The sequence below is a fragment of the Delphinapterus leucas genome, chromosome 2, assembly GCF_059928025.1.
Source record: "Delphinapterus leucas isolate spDelLeu-1000000601 "Yukka" chromosome 2, BTC_Dleu_Yukka2, whole genome shotgun sequence".
In the NCBI taxonomy this organism is placed as follows: Eukaryota; Metazoa; Chordata; class Mammalia; order Artiodactyla; family Monodontidae; genus Delphinapterus; species Delphinapterus leucas.
This window is the reverse complement of record NC_143130.1, coordinates 88,157,524-88,185,444: the sequence shown is the minus strand read 5'-3', so window position 1 is coordinate 88,185,444 and position 27,921 is coordinate 88,157,524. Positions and strand designations below refer to the sequence as shown.

General features: G+C 35.3%; 1 protein-coding gene across 1 annotated transcript in view; it reads right to left on the bottom strand.

Annotated features, from left to right (window-relative positions):
* Positions 1 to 202: 202 nt before the first annotated feature.
* Positions 203 to 27,921, bottom strand: part of TRPM7 (transient receptor potential cation channel subfamily M member 7) — a 120,904-nt gene continuing 93,185 nt past the window's right edge. Inside the window, 15 exon segments of the mRNA XM_089907249.1 lie at positions 203 to 1,703; positions 10,108 to 10,214; positions 10,316 to 10,367; positions 12,984 to 13,189; positions 13,539 to 13,621; positions 13,747 to 14,030; positions 14,653 to 14,718; positions 14,805 to 14,855; positions 16,352 to 16,377; positions 18,316 to 18,350; positions 21,594 to 21,664; positions 23,966 to 24,062; positions 27,256 to 27,291; positions 27,293 to 27,315; position 27,919. Of these exon segments, the coding sequence (XP_089763375.1) occupies positions 1,573 to 1,703; positions 10,108 to 10,214; positions 10,316 to 10,367; positions 12,984 to 13,189; positions 13,539 to 13,621; positions 13,747 to 14,030; positions 14,653 to 14,718; positions 14,805 to 14,855; positions 16,352 to 16,377; positions 18,316 to 18,350; positions 21,594 to 21,664; positions 23,966 to 24,062; positions 27,256 to 27,291; positions 27,293 to 27,315; position 27,919 (1,269 nt within the window). The 3' untranslated portion in view covers positions 203 to 1,572.

The following is a 27,921-nucleotide window of genomic DNA, read 5'->3' as shown; positions in this document are numbered from 1 at the left end:
TCTTTTCTGACATAACAAGAAACAGATCCAAAAATAAATAACTAAAAACACAGTAGGAAATCAAGATCACTTTAAACATTGTACAGGACAGGAGATCAAAATGCACAGGCATACAATTGGTTCATTTGAAAAGAACCTGATATTCTGAAAAAAAATTAACGGTGAAAATATTAATTTTTCAGAATGATTACACTCAGTAAAACATCTTTAAACAAGAATAAATTTATTTAATTTCTTTTAAAGATTTAATGACATACAAAATGTATATAGTATAATATCTTTAATACATTTTTTCTTTCTCCCCCCCCATCAATATTAAACACTATTTGAACAGCTTATCTCTTTTTCCCTTGTCTGTATCTATGAGATACACTACTGAATACAAATAAGATTTACACTGCTCCCTCCCAAATAAAAATTAAAATTAGTACCTAGGGGAAAAAAAAAGAAAGAAAAATAGTCAAAGCACAGTACTTCAGACAGATGAAAAGCTTTTCTTGTTGTTGAGTATTCAACAATATCTGGGGCAGTTAAATTACATTTTATTGGCATAAAGTTGCATTGCAATCTCCCAACATCACATAATGATAATCCAATTCAATTTCTTAAGTACCACAAACAATATTCATGTTCAGATGTTCCTACACAATTTTAAATATATGCAAGAATTCATGTTTACATTCTGATTTGATATACTGGTCAATAAAATCTTTTGAGAAGTATGTAACTTCCAAGTTGTAACTATAGTAGATATAGATAAGAAAAAAGCACTTTAACTTTTCTCACAAGGTAACTTCTCTTGGACAGTGAGTTAAGTTTTTCCTTTGATATATTTAGGTTATACCAGTCTACCATGGCTTTCTTCTACTTAACAATATTTAAAAAAAAAAAAAAAAAAAGCACTAATACTTTGCACAATTTGGGCTCTATTTAACGAAAAACACTGGCTCTACCTTTTAAATAGGAGCCTAACCCTGATTCATAAGGTCCCTCTTAGAAAATGGTTTTCTGCTTGGGCTTTCTATATCCCTGTAGATCTAGAATTGTAACAAGTCATCTCCTTTCCCATGAGACGGGAAACAACAAGCATCTAGCTGGGCACTAGTGACATCATCACTGAACACACTGAAACACACTGAGGAAGACACCTGACTGCCATTTAACCAAAAGACTGGGTGATTTCTTCATTTTGCTAGCTGAATGGCAGTAAACCAGCTGCCAATAAAATCTGCACGGACACCTAACTTTGGTTAATGGTATTGCACCACATGAAGAGAGGGTATTACCCTCATCAGAACAAAGTCAAATGAAATCCTCTGTTAAAAAGAGCCCTTTAAAAAGTTATAAATACTAATTTTTTTTTACCTTTAAAATTTAACAGCTGCCAGCTGTATTGTATAGGGAGTTCCCAACTAATTTAATCAGGTCAAAAGAATATTGACCTTTTAAATGTGCCAGTTCAGCATATTCAATTAGCACACGCTTTTCTTTATTACCAAACAGTTCCCTCCTAAATGAAAAGCGACAGTAACATTTTTGTGAGGTGTAGGCAAAACCAATGACTCAGTAATATTATAACATCAGACGAATAGAATTAGTTGATTCTGATTCTTTGGTGGAATTTCCAGGCTGAAGAGTCAAATCAGAAGGCTCATCCTGAGGAAATATAACTTTGTCAGGTGTATAGTCATTCCTCTTCAGATCTATATTCATGACCCCCAACAAAAAAAGAAAAAAAGAGTATCGCTTAGAAACAAAAAATTAAGAACATTTTCTAAATCAATTTCCCTCTAAACATGCCAGATCTATTTTCTACAAGGTTGTTATAAATTCAAAAGTCACAAAATTTATACACATAAAAATGAAATCATTCAACAAATAATTATTACACTCTGACCATGAGTCAGTAACTCATGTAAGTGTAGAAATGCAGCAGTGAACAAGGCAGGTAAGGTCCCTGTTCTCATGGAGCTTATATTCTTGTAGGTGAAGAAAAACAAATAGAAAAATGACAATTATAAGTAGTAGCAAGTGCTTTGAAGAAAATAGTGTGATGAGAGTCAGGTGGGAGACGGTATGAGGTGATTCTTTTAGATAGGGCTCGGCAGAAAAGCCACAGGAGGTAACATATAAGACCTGAATACTAAGAAATGACCTATCAAAGTCCCAGGAAGAGTACTCTATGCAGAGAAAGTTAACTGCAGACTGCAAAAAGGAAATGGACTTGGTGTGTTCCAAGAATGGCAAGAAGCAGCATGGCTTGCATGTAGTGAATGAGGGAAAGACTAGGAGAAAATGAGGTCAAACAATCATTAACGGTCAGCAGTTGTCAAACTACAGCCTGTGCACCAAATCTGGCCTACTTGTTTTTGTAAATAGTTTTACTGGAATGCAACCATAGAAAATTTGTTTACAGATTGTCTATGGCTGTTTTTGTACTACAATGGGAGAGTTGGGTAGCTGTGACACAGGCCATATGGCCCACAAAGCCTAAAATGTATACTTCCTTTGTTTGCCTTTTACAGAAAAGTTTGCTGACCTCTGATTCATGGTTTGCAAACTAAGTATAGATTATGGTGAAAACCCACTGGAAGGTATTAAGAAGTCTTAAGGGAGGAATGTAATCAAATTTGTTTAAAATGACCATTCCAATCGTCACATGAAGTCTTGTTAGAGGGTTACTGGTAAGAATCCAGGAAACAAAATGGTGGCAATGACGATGAAGAGAAATTGATAAATTCTAGGGAGATTTCAGAATTTGAGCAGACAGAATTTGACAGATTGGTTATGAAAAGTAAGAGAACAGGGCTTCCCTGGTGGCGCAGTGGTTGAGAGTCCGCCTGCCAATGCAGGGGGCGTGGGTTCGCATCCCGGTCCGGGAGGATCCCACGTGCCACGGAGTGGCTGGGCCCGTGAGCTGTGGCCGCTGGGCCTGCGCGTCCGGAGCCTGTGCTCCGCGGCGGGAGAGACTGCGACAGTGAGAGGCCCGCATACCGCAAAAAAACAAAAAAAACAAACAAAAAGTAAGAGAACAAAGGAACTGGCTAGCTTTTAGGTTTTGAGCCTGAGCAACTGGGTAACCATTAATGAGACAAGGAAGCAGAATTTCGTGGGTAGGGGTGGAAAATGAAAGTCAAGAGTTCTGGAGTGAAAGTGTTACTTAAAAGTAATTCAAGTAGCAATGTAGGAAACTCAATATAGAAACAGGAGCTCAGGAAAGAAGTTAGTCTTCAGTTAAATTTGGTACTATCAGGATGTAGATTGCCTTTATAGCTATGGGATAGGATGAACTCAGGGAGTAATAGACATATATGACAATGGTTGCAGAGCTGGAAAACAATGCAGTAGTATCAAATTTATACTTTATAAACAAACCATAGTTGTGCATATACCCTTATACTTTTATCTCCATGTAAAATAGAACTAACACTCAGAATATGAACTGTTAATTTTAATTTCAGTAATAGTCTATATTCAATGATCCAAATACATATTTGCTACAGTATGAACAATTTTTTTTTTTTGCGATATGCGGGCCTCTCACTGTTGTGGCCTCTCCTGTTGCGGAGCACAGGCTCCGGACGCGCAGGCTCAGCGGCCGTGGCTCACGGGCCCAGCCGCTCCGCGGCATGTGGGATCTTCCCGGACTGGGGCACGAACCCGTGTCCCCTGCATCGGCAGGCGGACTCTCAACCACTGCGCGACCAGGGAAGCCCCAGTATGAACAATTTTTGATAAACTTTAAATTCAAGACTTTGCCAGTAAGGCCTTAGGGAATGCAAATTAATTTGTAGCTGAAGTGTACACAAAGAACAATGGACAGAAACACAATTATAATTCAAACACAATTATAATTCAATTCACAATTATAATGCTGTTAACTAATGGTGTAACCATGGGCAAATCATGTAAACTCTTATTTTATGTTCTGTAAAACGATGGACTTGGACTGGGTTGCTTTTAAGGTCCCTTCCAAGCTGTAAAATCCTTTAAATGACAATTTAAAAAACAGATATGCTATTAAATATTGCATTGTATCAAAACCAAATAAAAATTATATCTGGGCTGCCTGTTAAATTCATCATTGTGTGTTCTACTTCTGGCTTAAATGGACTAAGCATATTCCATCCTCTCTCTCTCTCACTGATTACAAATAAAAACTGATTACAAGTAAAAACATGATACATAAAGCAACTATCTCAGATTTCTGAAAAGTAACAGCAGACATATAGGAGAAGGAAATCAGAACTTGAAGAACGATTTATATGGTGGTGAGCTTCCTGTTTTTTTCCCATCTCTTATTTCTGGGCTTAGACTTGAAAATAGCTCAATCACAGAAACATAGAGTGAGCATGGACACAAAAAGCTCCAAGACCTTCTGGCCACAGGATAAGGAAGGAGGACCCTGTGGGATGGAAAATGTTGAGGGAAATTCCCTCTTTTTAATTATTCTTTTTGCTCTTCTGCCCTTTACCTAAGCCCTGGTCATGAAGAGGCATTCCTACAGTGGTGGCAGTTGGGCAAGAACCTACAACTCCAAGAGAAAACCCTTCTCTCTGACCAGAAGAACTGAGAATAGGTACCTCTATGATCCAAAAAGTATTATTTTCAGCACCAGAAACAGACCTAATTGCAGAATGTGTGTGACAGCACAGGGATGCCAAAATCCTGGCTTTCTAGTCAGTGTACCAAAAAAAGAAAGGAAAGAAGAGGCCCCCGGGAGTCACAAAGTATGGAAGAAATCATGGAGAGGAGGAAAATGGAGAGAGAGAGACCCTAAATTTATGTATGAAATCCCAGACTCAGGCTTGAGTGGCACATATATGGAAAGACGGCATAGCATAGGCTTTGAGAACTAAACTATGGTGCAGACCTTCACTTGTGTCCCAGACTTGCCCTTGTTTGACACACATGTGAGAGAGACCTGATTAATAATGCAAAGGCTTTAAAAACTAAACTGACAGTAGAGGGACAGCCACACAGAAAACAGACTGGGACTTGTGAACTGAATTTAACTGAGTTGGTTGCCTACTAACACCAAAAACCTCAAGGATTCAAAATTCAAAATTCTCTATAGAGGATTTTTAATAAGACCTCAAAAATCTTATAACATAATATTCAAAATATCCAGGACACATTCTAAAATTACTAGAGATACAACAAACAGGAACATTTCAAAGATTCTCAAAGAAAAAGACAACCAAGAGAAGCCAATCCCAAGGTTACTCAGATGGTAGAATAATTAAAAGACTTTAAACTACTAGAACCATACTCCATGACGCAGGACAAACAGACTTGAAATGAAAGGAAAAATAAGTTTTCAGCAGAGAAATAATCGGTATAAAAAGACCAACAGGAAATTATAGTACTGAAAAATATAACTGAAATAAAAAATTCAGTGTATGAGCTTAATAGCAGAATGAAGAAATAAAGAATGAGTCAGTGAATTTGTGTGTAGATCAATAGAAATTATCCAATCTGAACTAAAGAAAAAAATTAATTTTTAAGGAAGTAATCAGAGCCACAGGTTCCTGGGTGACAATATCAAAAGGTCTAACATTCTTTTTATGAGAGTCCAGAAAGAGAAGAGATTGATGCAGACAAACATTTGATGAACTAATAGCTAAAAACTCCCCAAATGTGATAAAAGTCATAAATTGGCAAATTCAAGAAGCTTAGTAAAACTGAAACAGGATAAACTCAGAGCAAGCTACAACTAGACATAACTGCTAACTACAGTTAACATAACCACAGAATCAAACTACTCAAAACCAAAAATAAAGAGTAAATCTTGAAAGAAGATAGATTATAATGATACATCATGTATAAGGGAAGAACAATTCAAATGACTGGAGTTTTCATCATAAATAACAGAGGCTAGAAGACAGAAGAACATTTTTTAAGTGCTGAAAGAAAGAAATGTCAACCTAAAATTCTAGATCCAGTGAAAATACCCTTCAGGAATGAAAGCGAAATACATTCTTAGGTAAGGGGAACTAAGATCAACCACTAAAAAAACTAAACATAAAGATAAAACAGAATACTAAAACAGAGCGAGGGCTGTGGGGTGTGGGGTGGAGAAAACAACAAAAAAACCAAACCAGAGACATCAAACAGAAAACAATAAAACAGCAGATCAAAATCTAACCATATCAATAATTACATTAAATGTAAAGGGTCTAAAACAGCTATTATAAGATGGAAATGGTTAGATTTTAAAAAACAAATTAAACCTAGGAACTAACTGTATGCTGTCTACAAGAAAACCACTTTAAATAGAATTAATATATACAGGTAAAAAGAATGGGAAAAGATACCTGATGAAACCACTAATCACAAGCTATGTTAATATCAGACAAAGCAGACTTTAGAAGAATGAGAATTACCATGGCATTAATTTAATAAAAATTAAATCACCAAGAAGTCATAACAACTGTAAATCTGTATGTATCTAAGAGCAAAGCTTCAAAATACATGCAGGAAAAATTGATAGAACTGAAAGCAAAGCAGATAAATCAACAATTATACTTAGAGACCTTTCTTCTAAGTAATAAATAGAATAAATAGACAGAAAATCAGCAAGGATATTAAAAACCAGAACAACACTATCAAAAAATTTTCCTTCATTGGGACTTCCCTGGTGGCCCAGTGGTTAAGAATCCGCCTGACAATGCAAGGGACATGGGTTTGAGCCCTGGTCTGAGAAGATCCCACAGGCCGCAGAGCAACTAAGCCCGTGTACCACCACTGCTGAATCTGCGCTCTAGAGCCTGTGAGCTACAACTACTGAGCCTGCGTGCTGCAACTACTGAAGCCCACGCACCTAGAGCCCCTGCTCTACAACAAGAGAAGCCACCACAATGAGAAGCCCGCACACCGCAATTTAGAGTAGCCCCCACTCGCCACAACTAGAGAAAGCCCATGCATAGCAATGAAGACCCAATGCAGCCAAAAATAAACAAAAAAGATACCTGTAATTAATCCATAGATCAAAGAAGAAATCTCAAAGGAAATAAGAAATATTTAAAAAAGAAAAACAAAACTAAAACATACCAAAAAAAATTTTTTTAAATACCTAAATTTGTGGGATGCAGCTAACACAATGCTTAGACGAAAATTTACAGCACTAAAATGTTTTGTTAGAGAAAAAGTCTCAAATGAATATTTTAAATTTTTACCCTAACAAACTAGAGAAAAAGCAAACTAAACCCAAAGCAATCAGAAACATGGAAATAATAGAATAAGTCAATGAAACTGACAACAGAAAATAGAGTAAAACAATGAAAACAAAAAGTGGTTCTTTGAAAGTATCAATAAAACTGATACACCTTAGCCAAACTGACCAAAAAAACAAAAAGCACAAATTACCCTAATGAAAGATGGGATTCACCACAGACACCCCCACAGACATTAAAAAAAATAAGATAGTAGTATCATTGACTCTATGTCCATAAGTTTGACAATTTAAATAAAATGAAGACAAATATTGTATGATCTCACTTATACATGGAACCTAAAAAAACAAACAAACTCACAGAAACAGATGACTTGTGGTTACCAGAGGTAGAGGGGTGAGGGGAGGGAGAACTGGAGGAAGGTGGTCAAAAGGTACAAATTTCCGGGCTTCCCTGGTGGCGCAGTGGTTGAGAGTCCGCCTGCTGATGCAGGGGACACGGGTTCGTGCCCCGGTCTGGGAAGATCCCACATGCCACGGAGCGGCTGGGCCCGTGAGCCATGGCCACTGAGCCTGCGCGTCTGGAGCCTGTGCTCCGCAACGGGAGAGGCCACAACAGTGAGAGGCCCACGTACCGCAAAAAAAAAAAAAGGTACAAACTTCCCATTATAAGATAAATAAGTACTACGGATGTAATGTACAACATGGTGACTACAGCTAACACTGTTGTATGATATACAGGAAAGCTGTTAAGAGAGTAAATACTAAGAGTTATCGTGAGGAAAAACATTTTTTTTCTTTCTTTTTATTCTATCTATACAAGAAGATGGATGTTAGCTTAATCTAGTGTGGTAATCATTTCATAATATATGTAAATCAAACCATCATGCTATCCACTCTAAACTTATAGATATGTATATCAATTATTTCTCAATGAAAGTGGAAAAAAACAATAAAATGGACCAATTCCCCGAAAGACACAAACTACTAAAACTCACTCAAGAAACTGACATCTATTTTAAAAAACTAAAAATTAAAAAGCATCTGACAAAACTTCAGACTGAGATGGTTTTGCTAGACAATTCTATCAAACATTTGAAGTTGGGATAATATCAATTCTATACAATCTATTCCCCAAAACAAAAGAGGTATAAACACTTAAAACTTATTTTTAAGGTCAGTATTATCCTGACACCAAACAAGACAAAGACAGTACAAGGAAAAAAACCCCATAGACCAATATTCTTCATGAACATAGATATAAAAATCATCAACAAATATTAGAAAATTGAACCCAACAACACATAAAAAAGATAATATACCGTGACAGGGACTTCCCTGGTGGCGAAGTGGTGAAGACTCTGCACTCCCAATGCAGGGGACCCGGGTTCAATCCCTGGTCAGGGAACTAGATCCCACATGCATGCTGCAACTAAGAGTTCACATGCCAAAACTAAGGAGCCCATGAGCTGCAACTAAGAAGCCCGCCTGCCACAACAAAGACCCAGCACAACAACAACAACAAAAATATATATATGTTATAATAATACAATAAATAATATATTATATATAATAATACTATATATATAAAATATACCATGACAAAGTGGAGTTTGTCCTCAGAATACAAGACTGGCTCAACGTTTAAAAAGTCAATCAATGTAATTCGATGTAATACTAACCAGTTGAAGAAAAACCAAATGATCATACAAATAGATGCAGAAAAGACATCTGACAAATTCAGTGAACATTCAGGATAAGTGTCTTCAAGAAATGAGGCATGGAAGATGTCCACTCTCACTACTCCTATTCAACATTGTACTTGAATTCCTTGCCATTACAAAAAGTCAAGAAAAAGAAATAAAAGCCATACAGATTGGAAAGGAAGTAATAAAACTGTCTCTATTGTCTACCCAGAAAATTCCAAGGAATTTACAAACAATAAACAAGAACCAAACAAACAAAAACCTCCTAGAACTAAGTGAGTTTAGCAAGAACACAGAATACAAGGTCAATATACAAAAATAAATAATTTCTGTATCTATTAATAATGAACAATTTTTAAAAATTTACAGATAGTAGTATTAACATGCTTACTATGTGCCTGTCACTGTTCTAAGTACGTCACAAATACCAACTAATTTAATCCTCAAACAAACAAAAAACAACAAACCTCTATGATGTAGGTATTCTCTGAGGCCCTGGAGTCTGGCTCCCAGGTCCAAGCTCTTAACTACTACTATATTATTGGTCATAATGAGAGGGACTTTTAAAAATACAGCTCAAGGGTGAGTGCCAGGCACCTGTAATTTTGAAAAAGTTCCACAGGGGATTCTGACACACACCAAAGGGTGAGAACAACTGGTTTGTGATATAACTTATGATTCAATAATAACTTGTAATTCTTCGAATATAAGATGAAGTTACTATCGTGAGAGACTGTACCTTCAGTTCCTCTTCCAGTTTCACAGAATACTCTTTTCCCAACTCTTTTCCAGGCTAACTTGAAAGTCTATTCATCCTTCAGTTTTAGGCAAATCTGTTAGTTCCCCAGGTAGCATTCCCTGACTTCTAAGTTTGTGTTAGGTGATCTGCTTACCTGTTCTATTTTTTCTGCTTGGCATTTATGATAGTCCTATAATTCTCTGTTAATCTTGTCAGTATCCAAGACCTGGCTAAACTCCACCAAGTGCAGGGACCATGTTTGTCTTGTTCACTGTGCATTGCTAATATCTAACACAATTCCTGGCATCCAGCAGACACATAATAAATATGTATTAAGTGAATGGACTTTGTGTTTTTATAAGTAATGAATGAAAGCATAGATCCATTTATAACCAAAAATACGTATTTATGCTTCTGGCCTTATGAAGTTCTGTAGTAATTAACTTTGCTAACAATTTATATATTATACTGATTAAGAAAATGCTTACCTGGAAGTTTAAGCTTTCTACAGCAAGAATTACAGTGATGTTTTGCTCTGAAGTTTTTTATTGCATCTTCTCCTAGGTTTGCTGGGCCAAAAACCATATCACAGGATCTGTGGAATTGGTAGTTAAAAGAAAAAGTCAGTTAATGAAAATAGAAATGTAGAATTTGAAATTACAAAAATGTCTTAATGAAATTATTAAAACTTATTACCTCTTTTCTTCTGCCTTTATCACAGATGGGTCAGTCAAATTTTCACCCACACCTTTATATGTATATATTAAAAAGACAATTTTATTATATAATTGAAATAAATACATAAGTATAATAAAAAGTCACAAGAGATTCTATAGCATCATCAACCATTACACGATGTTAAATTATTCAAAAGAGGATAGTTTTTCACTCTTGATATTTCATAACTTGACTTATGACCTCAACATTGCACTAGGAACAAACACAGTTCCTTTGACATGAACAACAGTTAAATGTCAGAATAGGTAGGTAGGCATGTAATCTCCTGGTGACACCAGTTTCTGATGCAACAAGGCCAAGCTGGAAGTAAATATCTCCTTATTTACAATTTGCCTTGTTTCAGCTTAGTTAGCAAAGAACAATTAGGTACATGAAGGCATGATCTATAGGTCATTTTACAAGTCTTTTGGATTTTTTAAAATCACAGGCTAACATATAAATACATTTTCTTGCAAAAGATTTAGATTACATAAAGAGTAAGATTGTGAACATCTTCCTTCACCTCCAGCCCTGTCCAGAGGTGTTAAAAGTGTGGTTAAATCTTTTCAGTCTCATCTATTCATTCATATAAAGAACTACTGATATTTGAATAATCATAAAATATTTAACCCATTAGAATGAAACCTAATAAAATGGGTAGAATTTCACAATAGGAAAAGCTAGAATTAAAACATGAGTCTAATTTTCTACTCAGATTGGCAAAGATTAAGTAAATATTCAGTAATGAAGAGATGGCGAAGAAATGGGCACAGTGATGAGTGCTCACAGTGCTGAGTATGAATTCACATAACCTTTTGGAAAAGTAACCTGGCCGTTGCTATTGAAATTGTACTCATCTCTAAAACTAAAAATTGGGTGACTGTCTCATAATAGAGGATGTAAATCATGCTATGCCTCCATACTACAGCTGTTAAAAGGAATGCCTCAGATTTATCAATAATGATCCAGAAGACGGCCATCATGTATTATTAGGTAGAAAAAAAAAAAAGTGAAATACACACACACACATACATATATATAGCATGATCCCAGCTGGAGGAAAATCACAACACAAAATGATTAAAAGTAAGTTTTAAAATTTGTAATTTGTCTTCACAAAGGTAGAGGAACAGTAAAGATGGGAACATTTTGTTCTTTATATATTTCTATGCTGTTTAACTTGTTTATAGTAACTGTCTAAAATATTTCTATGAAAAAAATGGCTCCATGAACACATTAATTTTGTAGAGAACATCACTATTACTCTGCTTATTAAAAATAACTGCCATCTTTTAATTAACAGTTTGGCCTCACTTCCTAGGCATATTTGAAGATGGACTGGCCCGTCTAATAATATACATCAGAAATTTCACTATATATATCACTTAATCATTTATGTAAAATGATGAATTTACTAAAAAAAGGACAGCTATTTTTACACAGATTTTCTTTCTTGAGTTGGTATTGAAAATCAATACCAACTGTTTGCTTTTCAACAAATTGTTTATATTTGGGAGTATCTATATAATGAGAGAAGTCATCAAGTGATAAATATTCTAAACAATTGTTTTGATGTGATTTGAAATCTGGTCTATGTTGACATTTGAAATTAAAGCTGCTCTTTAGGGGCAAAAAAAAAATGGAACCTATAATGTGAAAGTGTCATCCAGGCAGAGCTGGCAATTTGCTCAATTTCATTTTTCTTTGACCCTGCTGTGAAGCTGCATAAATATTACTCTAAGCAAATCACTGCTCTCTCCTAGTCATAATTTCTTTTTTTTCTCCCTTTTACATGTATGAAGGAATCTGTCTACAAAGATGGCTATGCTCAGTTTTCCCCTCCTTGTATACATGCTGCTCTACCTTCCAAGTGCTTGAATCTATTCCCTACCTCTTGAATCTGAGCTGTCCTTATAACTTACCTTGACCAGTAAAATGTGGCAGAAGGGATGTGGGCACATTCTGGTCCTAACCTAAGAGTTTCTGCTTTCTCTCTGGAGGAAGCCAGCTGTCATGTAAGAAGTCTAATTACCTGAAACTACCATGCTACAAAAAGTCCAAGCTACCCAGCCATGTGGAAAAATCACTTTGTGGTGAACTGAGGAATTCAGCTGTCTTGAACAGAGACCTAAGACATTTGGCTCCAGTCAAGCTGTCCAAACTAGTCTCCAGCCATTCAAACCCTCCAAGGGGACAGCAGAGATGAGCCATCCCCAAATTCCTTAACCAATGAAGTGTAAGCAAGCAAAATGGTTGTTTTAATCCACTATTAGGTAGTTTAGTTCACAGTAATAGATAACATAAACACCAGGAACAATACAGATAGTTGTTATTGTTTTAAAGAAATGGTCTTTATACTTTTAAAGAAATTAAGGCTACAGACCTATGAGTGGAATAGGGGATTTCACATGTTTTTGCTTATTAAAACATCTGTATTACCTAAATAACAATTAAGATAGCATCCCACTCTTCAGGGCCCTGATAGCTATATACTACGGCTGTTATTGACTTGCTTTTTTAACAGCTTCTGCTGACCTAAGATTTTACCTATCCATAAATTAGCAGATTTCTGTATATTGCTCATAACACATGAATAGATGAGAACCTAATGCATAATTCCCTTTTAGCAATATTTTAATAAATTTACCTTGTAAATCAAGTACCAGTAACTCCCCTCTTGTATATTCATAAGTCCAATGGCTAAAGGCTAGCATGATCTCTTCCAGTGTATTTGTTGGAATAATCTCATCACCATTATTGTTGTTGTATTTTCTAAATTCTCCAGTCATACATTCTTCCACAGCGAACCACTGTCCTGCTGAATGGCAATACAGCAGGAAAACTTCAAGGAACCTTATGAAAAACAGTTATAGATATTACTAGTAGTTTTTTTTAATGATAAACAACCAAATGACAATTTTTATTGATTTAATCTTAACCAATACACAATCTATGCCATATATAATTCTTTCAGCTCTGCAACCACCTACACTTATTCACATTTTTCAACTCAAGTTCAGTGCCCTCAGAAAGGTTCCTGCTCAATTTAGTCATTTTATCCTATACTAGTAGTTTTCTTAATAAAATTCTAATCCATCTTTAAAATGGGTAACTAATGAAATATTCAGCATCAATAATGAAGGTCAAAAGAGAATGCTATCCACATAACACTAAAAGATCTCAAAAATTTTTAAAGATTTACCTTGGAGAATATGGTATGGATTTGGGTTTCATTTGGTTGAAGGCAAATGTGAGCTTTTGTGCTGCTCTCTGTTGTTGAATTTCCTACAGAACAGAAAAAAGAAACCCTCGTTCAACACTGAAATTAAGATTATTTGATTTATCATACTTTAGAAGTGAAAACATGAAGCTCAAATAATGCTTCACTGTATGCATTCACTAGCACTTACTCTAAGACAAAGATGCAGAACTGTATCTTCTTTATAAATACTTGACCATGTATTAACCACCTCAGGAAGAAAAGATTTGATAATATAAAGATGTCCTGATTTGAGGATATCATGTTCTGACCAAGTACACTGTACTTTGACAGCTCTTCGTAAACCTCCTCCCATCTCCTCTTTACTTAAAAACTCTATTTTGGCACAGAGGCCTAGCTGTGACCACGAAGACATGCTGTTATTCAGTATGTTGGGAGAACTCTCTTCCAAGCGATACACTGTGACAGGCTCACCTGCAACATGAATAGACATATTTTAAGGTCAAAGTATGACTCTGAAAATCACAAGGTAGAAATTGGCAGGTATCTTTGGTTAAGATTAAGTGAGGAATAGAATATGAGATGGACCAAGTTGTAGTTTTATAAAAGAAGTTTAAGGGCAAGAAATACTCAGAAACCAAGGATCTAATATCTCTAAATTCACCTGTATTTAGTAATAATAAGCATTTTTGAAATCGTGAACATTTTCGAGAAAAACTTTTAGAAAGCAATTAGACGTCTAAACACTTTTAAGCTAAACTTTTTAACAGGAGGTTAGATCTGTTCCACAAACCCTGTGATATCAATATATTAACGCTTTCATTGCTAAACTACGGATCAAGAGCTTTTCTGAATTAAAATACACCACTGTTTCCGATATGCCAGAAAGAGAGAAAATCAATACTTCTGATGCTTCCTTCAGTTTAAACATACCTGAATCTTGTAGTAATCAGACTGATTAAAATTTATATGAAATTAACAATTCTTAATGTGATCCTTCCTCTTTCTGTCACCACCCATGTTCTATATTACAGTTAAAACCACATGTTAATTAAGGGTTTATTTTCCCTCTTATTTCTTTACTTTTTGGATTTACCTCTTGGAGGCACAGGTGTAAATGGAATGCTCTGGGATAATCTCATCAAGTTATTTCTTTCCACAGCTGCATAAAAATGAGAGAGAAATAATGAAATCCCCAAAAGCTCAAAGAACTACTCAATTTTGTTTTTAAAATTTACTATTACTAACCTGAGTAATAGTAATTTGTATCCATAACTGGTTTAAATGGAGAAGCAAGACCTAAAATGGTAAATAAACAAATGAGACCCTTTTAAAAGTACTAATGCAGCATAAATTTTTGTTCAAGCATTCTCATTTAATCATCCCAAGTTTCCTTCATGTAAGCTCTGTTCACAAAAACAGAAAAAAACATGTAATAAATTATGTCCATCATGTGCTTTATTACCCTATTTCATTATGGCAGATTAGTGGTAACTGTGTAGTATGACACCTGGAAGGGAAAAAGCACATGATGGTTCACACTCTCCTGTTATAAACTGCATTCTTCCCTTATTCCCTACTCAAAAAGAAAAGTGTCAGACCTTTGGGGTGTGGGGCTGTAGCCCTGTAACCATTTTAATGGGTTGACCGTGAGAAGATATAAAATAACAAAAAAGCCCCTCTTCCAACTCTAAGTATATCTGAGGACTTTACTTTTTTTAATTTTTTTATTGAGGTATAGTTGATTTACAATGTTGTGTTAGTTTCTGTGAGGACTTCACTTTTTTTTTTTTTTTTTTTTTTTTTTTTTTTGCAGTACGCAGGCCTCTCACTGTTGTGGCCTCTCCCGTTGCGGAGCACAGGCTCCGGACGTGCAGGCTCAGCGGCCATGGCTCACGGGCCCAGCCGCTCCACGGCATGTGGGATCTTTCCGGACCGGGACACGAACTCTTGTCCCCTGCATCGGCAGGCGGACTCTCAACCACTGCACCACCAGGGAAGCTCAGGACTTCACTTTTTTATTTTTTATTTTTTGGCCACGCCATGCAGCTTGCAGGATCTCAGTTCCCCAAACAGGGATTGAACCTGGGGCCATGGCAGTGAAAGCCTGGAATCCTAACCACTAGGCCACCAGGGAACTCCCGAGGACTTCACTTTTTAACTGTACTGAGAAAGATGGAGAATAAGTTGAACCAGGAGAATAAATTGAACCTGCTATGTGTTAAGTTTCTAGAATATAAATGAAAAAGAACTTATCGTCTTGCAGAAGAAGAAAGCTAGTTAACAGTTATATCATTGTGTGAGAAGTATAAAATATAGTGTGTGTGTATGTGTGTGCATGTGTATGTGTGTTCTCACACATGCACACAATACAGGACTGTAGAGGAGGGGTACCAAATGTCTCCTGGTTGAAGGTTGAAGGATATCTCAGAGGAAGAGTGCTTTGTGAGTGCAAGGTCAAGGGGGTCAAGAATACCTCCCGCTCAGGTTTCACTTAGCTGACTGAAAAAGTACCATTCACTAACACATGGAATATAAGGGAAGAAGCAACCTGGGTAGCAAGGATAAAGGGGAGTGGGGAGACTTTTGTAAAACGATCATCATTCACACGGTGAGTTCTTGTATTTGTGAAACACTTATAATGAAGAGAAACAAGCTGAAGGGAGAACTTTCTACTACCTTGGCTTTTTCAAATATGAAGTCTAAAATTTCTTACTTAGGACAATGTAGTATTTGCTAAAGTAGATCATATACAATCCTCAGTTTTTCGCATTAAATCTACCACACAGACTCACCATTCAACGTTCCTTCTTCAGATGGCCTAAAGAAACAACAAAAAATGTTACAATTTTAGTAACTTAAAATTAGTTTTGGCTACCACAAAATTTTTTATTTTATGAAGTTACTGTTATTTAATATAACATTATTAAAGGAATTCTGAGATTCAGACTCACTTTTGTTTGAATATTTGCCACTTCCCTTAAGCTTGTACCAAATTCATACACGGATATGTATAAATCCATATGCATATACTTTATCAACAACTTTTACCTCCAATTTATGCCTACATAAATATTACTAGTAGTTTGATGCCAAACTGAAGGTTCAGTACTAATACAGTAAAATATTCCATGACTCCTCTATTTGTGGAGATTCATTCCAGTACTTTAATAATGCCTTGAAATGACTTTGCAGGATTCTAAAAATACTTCAACAGAACTGATGGGCAAAGAACAGAGAGAACAGCAATTGTATATCATTTTGCAAAATTCAATTGCTAATGTTGAAAAATTTTTTTTTCCAATGTGAATATGTTTATTTATAACAACATATACTGGTACCAAGTGTAGGTTCTATTAATCCCAAAGATTCCAGTGCAAATTAGAGACAAGTGTAGTAGAAAGGAAAGGGGAATGGGAATCAAGAAAAATAGATTAGAAGCTTAGCTCTCCCATTATACAGTTATGTGGCCTTGCTCAGGACTAAAAGGACTAGATCTAGAAAGAACCACTTGAGTAGGAGACCTTGGTAATCTCTTTCTAGCTCTTACATTCTATCTGATCCTGATATTTCCCGTTGGCTTTCACCTTAGTAACATCAATATTTCCTATAGAAAATACTTTGACCCTAGCATCAGCCCTTTGCCTACTGCTGATAAACCACTCTTATAGCACACCCAAAGAGTACTGACCAACTCCACCTTTCTGGGTACTTCTATGGGTCAGTATTCTGTAACTCAAAGTTCTCTTGTTAGCCGAATTAACATCAACTTTAAGTACTGATTCTGCATTTACATCCTACAGTTCTACTTATAAAAGACATTTTTCTCTGAAGAGGTCTGATTATAAATAGATCTTCCAAATGCCATTCAGGGCCAGGATACCTCCACAATTTGAACAACTGCATACCCACATAGCACCTGGTTTATTCTCTTCTCTATATATTCACATCTATTTCTGATAGAGAAGGAAATAGGGAAAACACTATATAATATATAATAAATTCCCTCAAATTGGCTTCCCTTCTCAAGCAGTTCACATTGGAGAGTAACTTTACCATGCTTCTAGTATCAAATGGGTGTCAAAACAAGATTACTCTTTTTTAATTACTCTTTTTTAATGTCCTTTGGAATCCTAAAATACTAATTTCGAGGCTGGAAAACAGAGAGATTATCTTTGATTCTTCTTTATCGTTATGTTTAATCTGTACTGAAAATTTTCACTTTCTGGGGATGACTACTTGTAAGATTGCCTTTTGTTTCTACTTCTGGTTCTGGATTATCACATCAGCTTTCTCGTGGATCTTCCTGTATGCAGGCTTTCTAATGTACACTGTGTATTACTGCTCTAATTATCAAAGTGCTTCCCAAAAGCAGAAGAAAGGCTTGTTGATTAGAACGATGGGCAGAGAAATTATTAGCTAAAGTGTCAAACTAAGTTGTTGAACAAGTTTATTCAAAAGCAAGTTGGAAACAGGACTAAATAATAAAATCATAACTGTATCATTATAATGAAAATTTTATTTGAGCTGTGGTTATAATATGACTAATATAGCTATATAAAATCATAAATTAAAATTTATACATTAACTTATAATAAATGATTCCCCAATCTCTTCTATGTAAAGACAGGAGATCACAAAATAAATAATCAGCAATAATTTCAAGAAGTGTTAAAAAGATGATGCAAAGAGCAGGAAAAAAACAACATTCAATACCTATGATACTTTTCACACTAACGATGAGAAAAGGCTTACTTACATTTCTCTATTTGATGGTCTATCTTGTAGCCAATCCTTTAGTCAGAAACAAACACAAACAAAAAGTTAAAGAAAAAAGTCTCTAGATAAAGCATAACTGTTTATCTGTTTTGTATCCTACATGTTTGATGAATGAAGGGTTGAAAAGTTAATATGCATTTGTTTTATACAACTGAACTAATAAAATAAAAAACTGGTATAAAAGCTACCGTAAGGCCATTCCACAAGGTAGAATAAAGAATTTCATGAGTGTTATTTCCTACAACATAATTGTAATTGTCTGCTGACAATTTTATTTTCTTAAAATACATATTTGTTTCTATGACTCTAAAAAAAAATATGTGCCTGGTGCCAAAACACATCAAAGTATAAAGATAAAAATTAAAATCATGCAAACTGTGACAAAGAAATCACTAATAACAGGCATATTTCATTGAAGCCCTTTTGTGTGTGTACGTGGTAGGCTTTATTCTGCAGTTTTATAATTATTTTTCTAGGTGTGGATTTATTTTTACCTCCCCACTTTGGGACTTTGGCTTCCTGAATTTGAATCTTCATATACGTCATCAATTTGGAAAATTCTAAGTCATTTATAATATCTTCAAATTGTCTACTCTCTCAAGGCCAATTTAGAGGTATTTTTCCATCTCTTTACGCTTAACACATTTTCCACCTAATTATAATTCTATGTTACATTGTGGTCCAATTTAGCAAAATTCTCCATTCAGCTGTGCCCAATCTGTTATTTTAACCCCCACCGAGATTTTTTTTTTTTTAATTAACTTATTTTTGGCTGCTTTGGGTCTTTGTTGCTACGTGCGGGCTTTTATCTAGTTGTGGCGAGCGGGGACTACTCTTTGTTGCGGTGCACGGGCTTCTCATTGCGGTGGCTTCTCTTGTTGAGGAGCACGGGCTCTAGGCACGCAGGCTCAGTATTTGTGGCACACGGGCTTAGCTGCTCCACGGCATGTGAGATCTTCCTGGACCAGGGCTCGAACCCATGTCCCCTGCATTGGCAAGCAAATTCTCAACCACTGCGCCACCATGGAAACCCCCAACTGAGATTTTTTATTTCTTCCCAAATTTTCCAGTATTTCTGAGTAATATCTTTTCTTTTTTAGAAATATTTATAATACTTTTTAATGGCTTTAATCAGACTTATAATCTGTAACCAATAACTCTACTATCTCAAGTTGTCAGAGATCTAACACTGTTTGTATAAGCTGGCTCCCACAAGTTTTGTAATTTGGCATTGTGAGGTCATCTTCAACGGAACCTTATTTATAGCAAAACTGTGCAGCTTAGGTTCAGGATGAGTCCTTCCAGAAAGGAGGATTTGTTACTGTGAAATTCTGCGTTCACTAAACACCCTTCCCATTGAAATAATTTTTTTAATAAAATGATTTTTAATAATATAATCTATCTCTTTACAGCACAATGTAAGTTAATATGTTCTTTTTTTCTTTTCTTCAGGCTTCTAAAATGTTTTAATAAGAATGGGCATCTGGGGGACTTCCCTGGTGGTCCAGAGGTTAAGAATGCACCTTCCAATGCAGGGGATGCGGATTTGATACCTGGTTGGGGAAGTAAGATCCCACATGCCACAGGGCAACTAAGCCCGAGTGCCGCAACTACTGAGCCTGCACGCTGCAATGAAGATCCCGCGTGCCGCAACTAAGACCCAACGCAGCCAAATAAATACATAAATATTTAAAAAAAAAAAAAAAAGAAGAAGAAAAAACGAATGGGCATCTGGGACAACCGGCAGGCGAGTGAGCAGGGCAAACTGGGATCACTGGGCAGCCGGAACTCCTTGCTGGACCCGATCCTCCTGGTGAGCATTTCTCCGCTCAGGGTCACAGACTGCAGACTGGGCAACACTTTTCTCAAATGTTCCTGGGCAAGGTACGACTGCCGGGGAGGGGGTGGATTCCTCACTCCCCATGCTGGGCCGGTTCTGGGCATTGGAATTCACTTCCAAGGTTCACTGCTGGCTGGCCTCAGCTGGTGCGAGTGTCGAAAAATTTTTCCCATCATCTTCAGTAAACATCACAACCTTCGTGCATGCGTGAAGAAAGTTTCCTCTCCCCCACCCCCCTTGCTGTGGCCACAACAAAGGAACATGCATAAATGAGATGAATAAAAATACAGTAATATTAAAAAAAAAAAAAAAGAATGGGCATCTGATGGACTTAGAAGATCCTCTTGTTTCCTTTCTGCATTAGATGATGGAAATGAGTGAAACAATAGGAGCAGCAGGTCAAAGGCTTCTAACAGGATAAGATAAAAAAAAAAAAAACCTGGTGTACAAATACACTGACTGGAATATCCAAGGGGTTTCCCTTTCAGTTTATCACAGAAATGAATCCACATCCCATTCGCACACTGAACCACTTATAGTGCCCAGTTCTATGCACAACCTGGGATTTCTCCCCTGCCTGCTCTGGCAGCTTCCTGGAATCTTCTCCATCACTTTTGCTTGCCTCACCTGGGGCTGATAACACCTGGTTGAATGACTTCTTTGTCTTCTGAAGAACCTCCAGGCTCTCACGGTTGCCTTGCTTGCCAGGGTGGGAGCAAGCAAGAGGGTGTGAGTACATGTGTAGCGTTCAGTCCAGGGGGATGGGGCCAAGTTAATATGTTCTTGATGATCCAGGATCATAATTATGAGCACTAATTTCTATACTTGACTAGAAAGGAGCACTGTTTTTGCTTTCTCCCAAGCTATTTGTCTTGGTTGCCAAAGTCTGCTTTTAAAGAGTGTTTGTAAAATCAAATATTACTCCAGTTGGCTGGGAATAATTTCATATCATTAGCTTCAATTCAAACAGAGATTCCTACCTTTCTTCCTTCTGCATACATTTTTCTTTAATAATTCCTGACTATTCACTACAGGAAGAAACTCTTTTCCATAACTGCTACTATGCACTGAGGTCAGTTTTCTAATGTTAAAAAATTTTTGAAAGCTAGATATAATCTCAGATAAAATATCACCATCTTTTAGCTCTTATCTAATAAATAATTTTTTTTTTTTTTTTTTTTTTTTTTTTTTGCGATACGCGGGCCTCTCACTGTTGTGGCCTCTCCCGTTGCGGAGCACAGGCTCCGGACGCGCAGGCTCAGCAGCCATGGCTCACGGACCCAGCCGCTCCGCTTCCCAGACCGGGGCATGAACCTGTGTCCCCTGCATCGGCAGGCGGACTCTCAACCACTGCGCCGCCAAGGAAGCCCTAAATAAATATTTTTAAATACACATATGTTTAATTGAAATGTACAAACCGGTAGTAAAGCTGCTTTGGAATCTACTTCATGAGTGTCTTCTATAGATGGCCTTCTACTGTTACTTTCCACTAAAAGAAAATTTAAAAAAATAAAAAAGTTATACAAGTAAAACGAATTTTTTTTAATACCAACTAACCAAACACAAAGTGTTTCGAGGCATAATATAACTTACCTAAGATAACTTATCCTCTCCCCAACACTGATGAATGTAAGAGTTATATGAGTCTCACGGGTCTCTTGACAGGATATCAAAATTATTCAATTTATTTTTGTGAAAAGGCAATATGAAATAAAAGAGTATGGAAAAAAAAAAGTCTTGCTCTTCCTCTGTTCCCAAATTTCTTGTGTATCCTTCCAAAGATATTTTGTGTTTCTATATACACCCCTGAATCTTCGTTTTTTAACATAAATGCTAGTATAATATATATATCTTCAGGTTTTTTGTTGTTGGTTTTTTAAATTTAAGCTTGGAGATCTTTCAATATCAGTACACAGAGGATTTCTCTATTCTACTTTGATATTATGCTGAACTTCATACAATGGATATACAATAATTTATTTAACCAAACTCCTATTGATGGACATTTGGCCTGATTTCAATCTCTTGCTGTAACAATGTTGCAATTAATAATCTTAAACATCATTTTACAGTAATGGAAAAAAAATAGTTCATCTTTCCCCCCATTTAAGATGCCACTTTTGTCACATTTTGCTTGTTTATGCCAAATAAACTTTAGAATTAAGCCTATTTTCCAAAAAAAGTGAGGATGTTAAATTTTAAACTAATTTAGAATTTACAACCTCATGATACAATAAAGGAAAACCTCAGAAAGAACAGTGAAGAGAAATCTTAGAACGAAAGAATGAACGGTGAAAGGAAATCTTAGAACATTCCAAGTATAGAGGGCAAAAAGAGCAGATTGAGATATATTAGGGGACTCTGGGCAAAAGTTTTTCAAGATGATGAAACTGAATATTTTGAAAAAATTTATTCAAAGAGCAGAGAATCCAGTGTTGATCTAACCAAAATCATGACATAACTACACTGGTGGGAAAGGGTAAAGACATCTGTGCATGAATGTGGGCTAGGGAATAGAGAGGGGTGGGGACGGCGGTAGGAAAGAGCTCAATCCTTGTCTTCTTTAGTGGGAGGTCAACAGATACTGCCTAAAACTGAAATACGAGGATATAAAATTACAGGCATCCTAACTTTAGAAATAATATCCATGTTATCCAAAAATAGTGAGTTTTATTTCTTCCCTCCTAACCCTTCTACCATTTATTTTTCTTCCTTTTCTTCTTTGGCTAAAATGTTAAATAGAATCCTTGTCTTGTTCTCCTTCTGGGGTGTTCAATACTTCACTATGAAGTATGGTATCTGTGGCAAGTTTTTGTTAGATACCCTTTATTCAGATTAAGGACACTCCATTCTATACTTACTTTGCTAGGAGTTTTAATCATGAATGGATGTTGAATTTCATCAAATTCAGCCTTTTCTGCAGCTATTAAGATAATCATATGATTTTCTTCTTTAATTTGTTACTAAATGCCTTATATTTTTGAATGTTAAACTAATTTGCAGTCCTGGAATAAACCCAACTTGAAGAGAATAAAAGGAGAAATAATGGTGAGGGGAATAAGGAAGTACTGCTTTTCTTAAGGAACCTTATAAAGATTAAATGTACATAACTGAAAAGTTAGATAACAATAAATTTATACGCATATAACTATGACCCCAAAAAAGCATGATATGGAAACATCTCCAGATCATTAAACTTCTTAAATGAAAAATTAAAGATGCAGGACAACATGTATGGTATGCTACCTTTTGTGTAAAAGATGAAGAGGTAAAAAAGACTATTGTCATATATGACTACATAAGCATGAAACTAGAGAAAAAACAAAAATAACAGTGGTTACACATGGGGTTGGTGTGAGACTGAGACTGATTTTCAAAGTGCTTGTGTGTGTGTGTGTGTGTGTGTGTGTGTGTATTTTAATTTTGAACCAAATAAATGTATGTTATTTTTAAAGGTTAAAGCAGAAAAATAAGTTGATTAAATGACTATACAGATTAAAATACAACCGATTCATTTGTAAAAAAGCATATTTGTAAAAAGCGAGTCTTTGCCTTTCATCTTTTAAGTCTAAACAATTTGTTGAAAAATATTAGAATGTTCAGATTATGTATTATTCAAGGTTAAGAACAACGATGGACCAGAATCTTCATTTTCTTACTTCTGAAACATTCACTGCTCAAGTGTGTGACATACATAAAATACATTTAAAGTTTAATGATGTCCATAAAATACCTGTAAAGCTTAAATGAATATATTTGTTAGCATAATTCATGAAGTCAAAATACTCACCTTGCTCTGAATGAAGAGGAACAGAAGTTTTGTGACACTCAGTAAATCCAGCATGAGAACTCACAAGTTTCAGAGTGTCTTCAGAAGGAATATCATTCTGCATATTATACATATACACAATTTTAAAACAATTGAAGTAAATTTCAAATCATTGCTCTAAGTAGTATAAGAGCCTCTGGATCTATTTAGCTCAATATGCTTTAATCTACCTGGACTCCAAGGGGTATATTACAAATTACAGTTATTTTCTTCAATGTCAATTTCAAAAACTGCCATCAAAACACCCTACTTGCTTATTGTTCATAAATCCATCTGAATGAATCCTTTTTCATAGCAATACAAGCTCATTTAAAAAATTGGAGGAAAATAGGAAACTGTAGGGAAAATAATAAAACATTTATCAATTCACCTTAAAAAGAAAAAAACTATTTTACACTAAAATTGAAACAGCAATACTTTCTTCTTTGGAGAGTAAAAAAGTGGAGGGGAAATTTATTTGGGGGAGTTTTGGTAGCTTTCTTATTGCTTTGTATAAGCTATTTGTATAACAAAGATCTATCTGGTCATTATTTGTCAAATTTCAATTTTTTTCATATTTGTTTTATCTATGCTTTATATTTTTAGGTACTCATCTCTTTTCATCCTTCCCTTAATATTTGTTTTAAAAGCCCTCCTGGCTTTACTGACTTAATATTTCTATTTTCTTAAGTTTTTTTTATACTTTGAATTTTTATATTTAAATCCAGAATTCATCTGAGCTTATGAAGCGATATGAAACAGACGTTTCCTAATTTCTACCCAGTTGTCCAATTTGTGTGTTTACTGACAAAGCATTCCTTTTCTCATCAATTTCTAATCCAACTCTTATTAAATTTGTATTTGTAGAAGGGTTATTTTGGAGTCACCAAAATGCTTCACTAAATATTCATGTTTCAACTGTACCACTTGTATAGATATTTTAGTATCTAACAACTAATTCTCCCCCATTTTCTTCTTTTTACCTATTCGTTTTTCCAGATGAACTAACGAAATTCATTAAACTAATGCGGAAGATCTGATACCTTCACCCTGTTTTTTTTTTCAGCTATACACAGGTCATACTACTATGTAATTTTAAAATATTTCCAAACCTCTACCACCCCTCAGAAACAATGAGTTTTAAAATGTTACTACCACAATAAGCTATTACTTTCATTAAATAAATTTAACTTAAACATCTCAAGAAAATTAAGTTTTTCTACCTTTGATATTTCACATTCTTCACATTACAGCTGATTTATTGATATATAGCCAAGCAAAAAGTGCTAACCTTTTTCCTATTGTCACAAAGCAACTCTGATTTCCTTTCTGATTTTAGTTGTTCCTTTTGGAACCAGTTCTAGCTATTTCTTGATTGTTTTACTTAAGTATTTTCCTTGATATATACTCTTTGATACAATGACACATCAATTTCATAGAACCATCTTTGATAGAAATTCTAGTGTGGGGCTGATGAGTGGGCTTCGAGGTATTTGTAAAACTCTATACTTTAAAAGAAAAAAATTTGTATATGTGCATTTGCCTGGGAAGGTGGTCTGTAGTTTTCACTAAATTTTCAAAGGGATGTATAACCCACAAATGTTCAAGAACTCAAAACCTCTAATCGTCAAGAGCTAGAGCTCATTATTCTATTATTACAGTTCTTTTCCTCTAAGTAAAGTACTCACAGTTGTTAAATTTAAAACATAGCCACCACTTTTCTTCCCACTCACAGAAACTTGTTATTTCTTCTTGTTTTTACCAGGAAGTTATTTGCTCACTTAAAAATTTTCAGCATACTCCTGTTTTAAGTTCATTTAATAGGTCCATTGTTAAAAGGTGCAATCTGTGGGGAAACCCTAACATCTACCATTTACCATTAGGAAATGTCCATTCATTATAAATGATTTCCCACCATATATCAAGTGCTTCACAACAGCAAAATGCCATCAGAGTGTCATCAAATTCCTTCAACTGCTGTTGTGACACCTTGTTAAAGATACCTTAAAAGTTCAATGAAATATAAATTAAGAGAATTAACAGCCTAAGTCAGGGTAACTATAACTACTATAACTAAGGATTGAGAAAAGTAGAGGCACTAAAAAAGTATTTAGGAAGCAAAACCAGGTAGACTTGGCTGTTGACTGGAAGGGTAGGATGCTGATGCTATTAACAGAGGTAGGAAATACAGGAGGAAAAGAAATATGTCTGCTGAGCGGGGAGATGATGGTGAATTTGAGGTTTTGACATGATGAGTTTGACAACTCTCAGAGTTCCAGCTAGTTAGCAGTTCTAGCCTTTTATTGTGGTGTCATGTCAATTCTCTAAGTCATAATCACTCCAAAGATTTACTTTCTCCATATCCATTCCTAGCCTTCAGAATTTTCCTGGCTAAAATTGAAGTGTACAGGTTTAGAGTCAAACTTGGGGTCAAATGCCACTTAGGCACTAATGCCCCTAGACTAAGTTTTATTACTAACTGCTAAAAGGTATCAATAAATATCTCTAAAATTCTAGGATACCAAGTACCCAACTATAATATTTAAACATTTAAAAAATTACTTTCACTAATAAAAAGTGAACAAATATACTACCCAAATTATCATGTACATCTCTCTTGAACAACTAATTATACTATAAGGAAGGACTAAAATAAGAGGCATTGGGCTCTCTTACACTGACACAAATGGACTCTACAATTGAGCAATATAACATACTGGGTCCATATTTTTAATTAAAGGGTATTCGCATATAGGAGAAAGAGAGTGTGACAGAAATTTTATTGAACTTAAATAATTCCAAATTACAAAAAAACTCTATTAAAAGTTACAAAGGTCCATAAAAAAACTTCATTTACTATAAAATCCACTTCAGTTAAAACCTGTTCAAGAAAAACCCCATATGGAATGTAGATATATCACGTCTACACTTTAAGAATTATAAAACCAGCTCTGGTAGAGCTTTGTCAGTTCTTCTTTCTACTTATTACTTTTTCTCATTCATTTATTCTTCCCTTGTTTTTCATCATCACGTGTCAGCTAATGCTACCTAAATGCATTCAACCTATTTATTTAGTTCTCTCCTTCTCTGTAAGGCATCATATATAATGGAAAATTCAGATCTTTAGAAGTATGTCACAGAATTAAAATGGTTAGAATACATCATGCAAATCAGTCTTATGGTAAGTTTATCTTACCTACTTCCTCCATCTAAATGTATATGTATATTTTAAGTTAACTTTTTGACTCCCACAAGTACTAAAGAGACTTTACCTGATATTTACGCATCTTTGAATACTCCATAATCGTTATTTCTTACATCATTCTGATGGTCTTATTTGAGGTAAGAAATACAAACTTAAAGGCAAATATGGAAAGAAAGGGACCTCATGGAATCACTACATCTCAATTTACATATAGTCACCAATTAAATCCAAAGTTAACAAAATCTAGTTAATAGACATTAAATTATTCACTTTCGTACAGTAGTTCAATCAAAATATATGCTATTAAAAATACAAATGTTGGGGAATTCCTGGCGGTCCAGTGGTTAGGACTCTGTGCTTTTACTACCAAGGGTGCAGGTTCAATCCCTGGTCAGGGAACTAAGATCTTGCAAGCTGAGTGGCACGCCCCACCCCCAAAAAGAAGTCAGCATTTATATTATAAAAAATGCACTTGAGTCTACCTTTTAGATGTAGGGTAATAAGTAACATGTCCTGACAGCAATTTCACAATTAACTATAGATCATATGAGAAATAATCATTTATAAAAGCTTATATTATATCTATCATTTCCTTGGCTCTAGTTTTAGGAAAAACTTTATTTCCGTTATATTTATCACTTGATCATTTCTACAACTTAAGTTCTTAAGGGATGGAGAAGCTTAGCACTTTTCCAGGTCTTCCTAATTATCTTGATGTAGCTGTTATTACCCT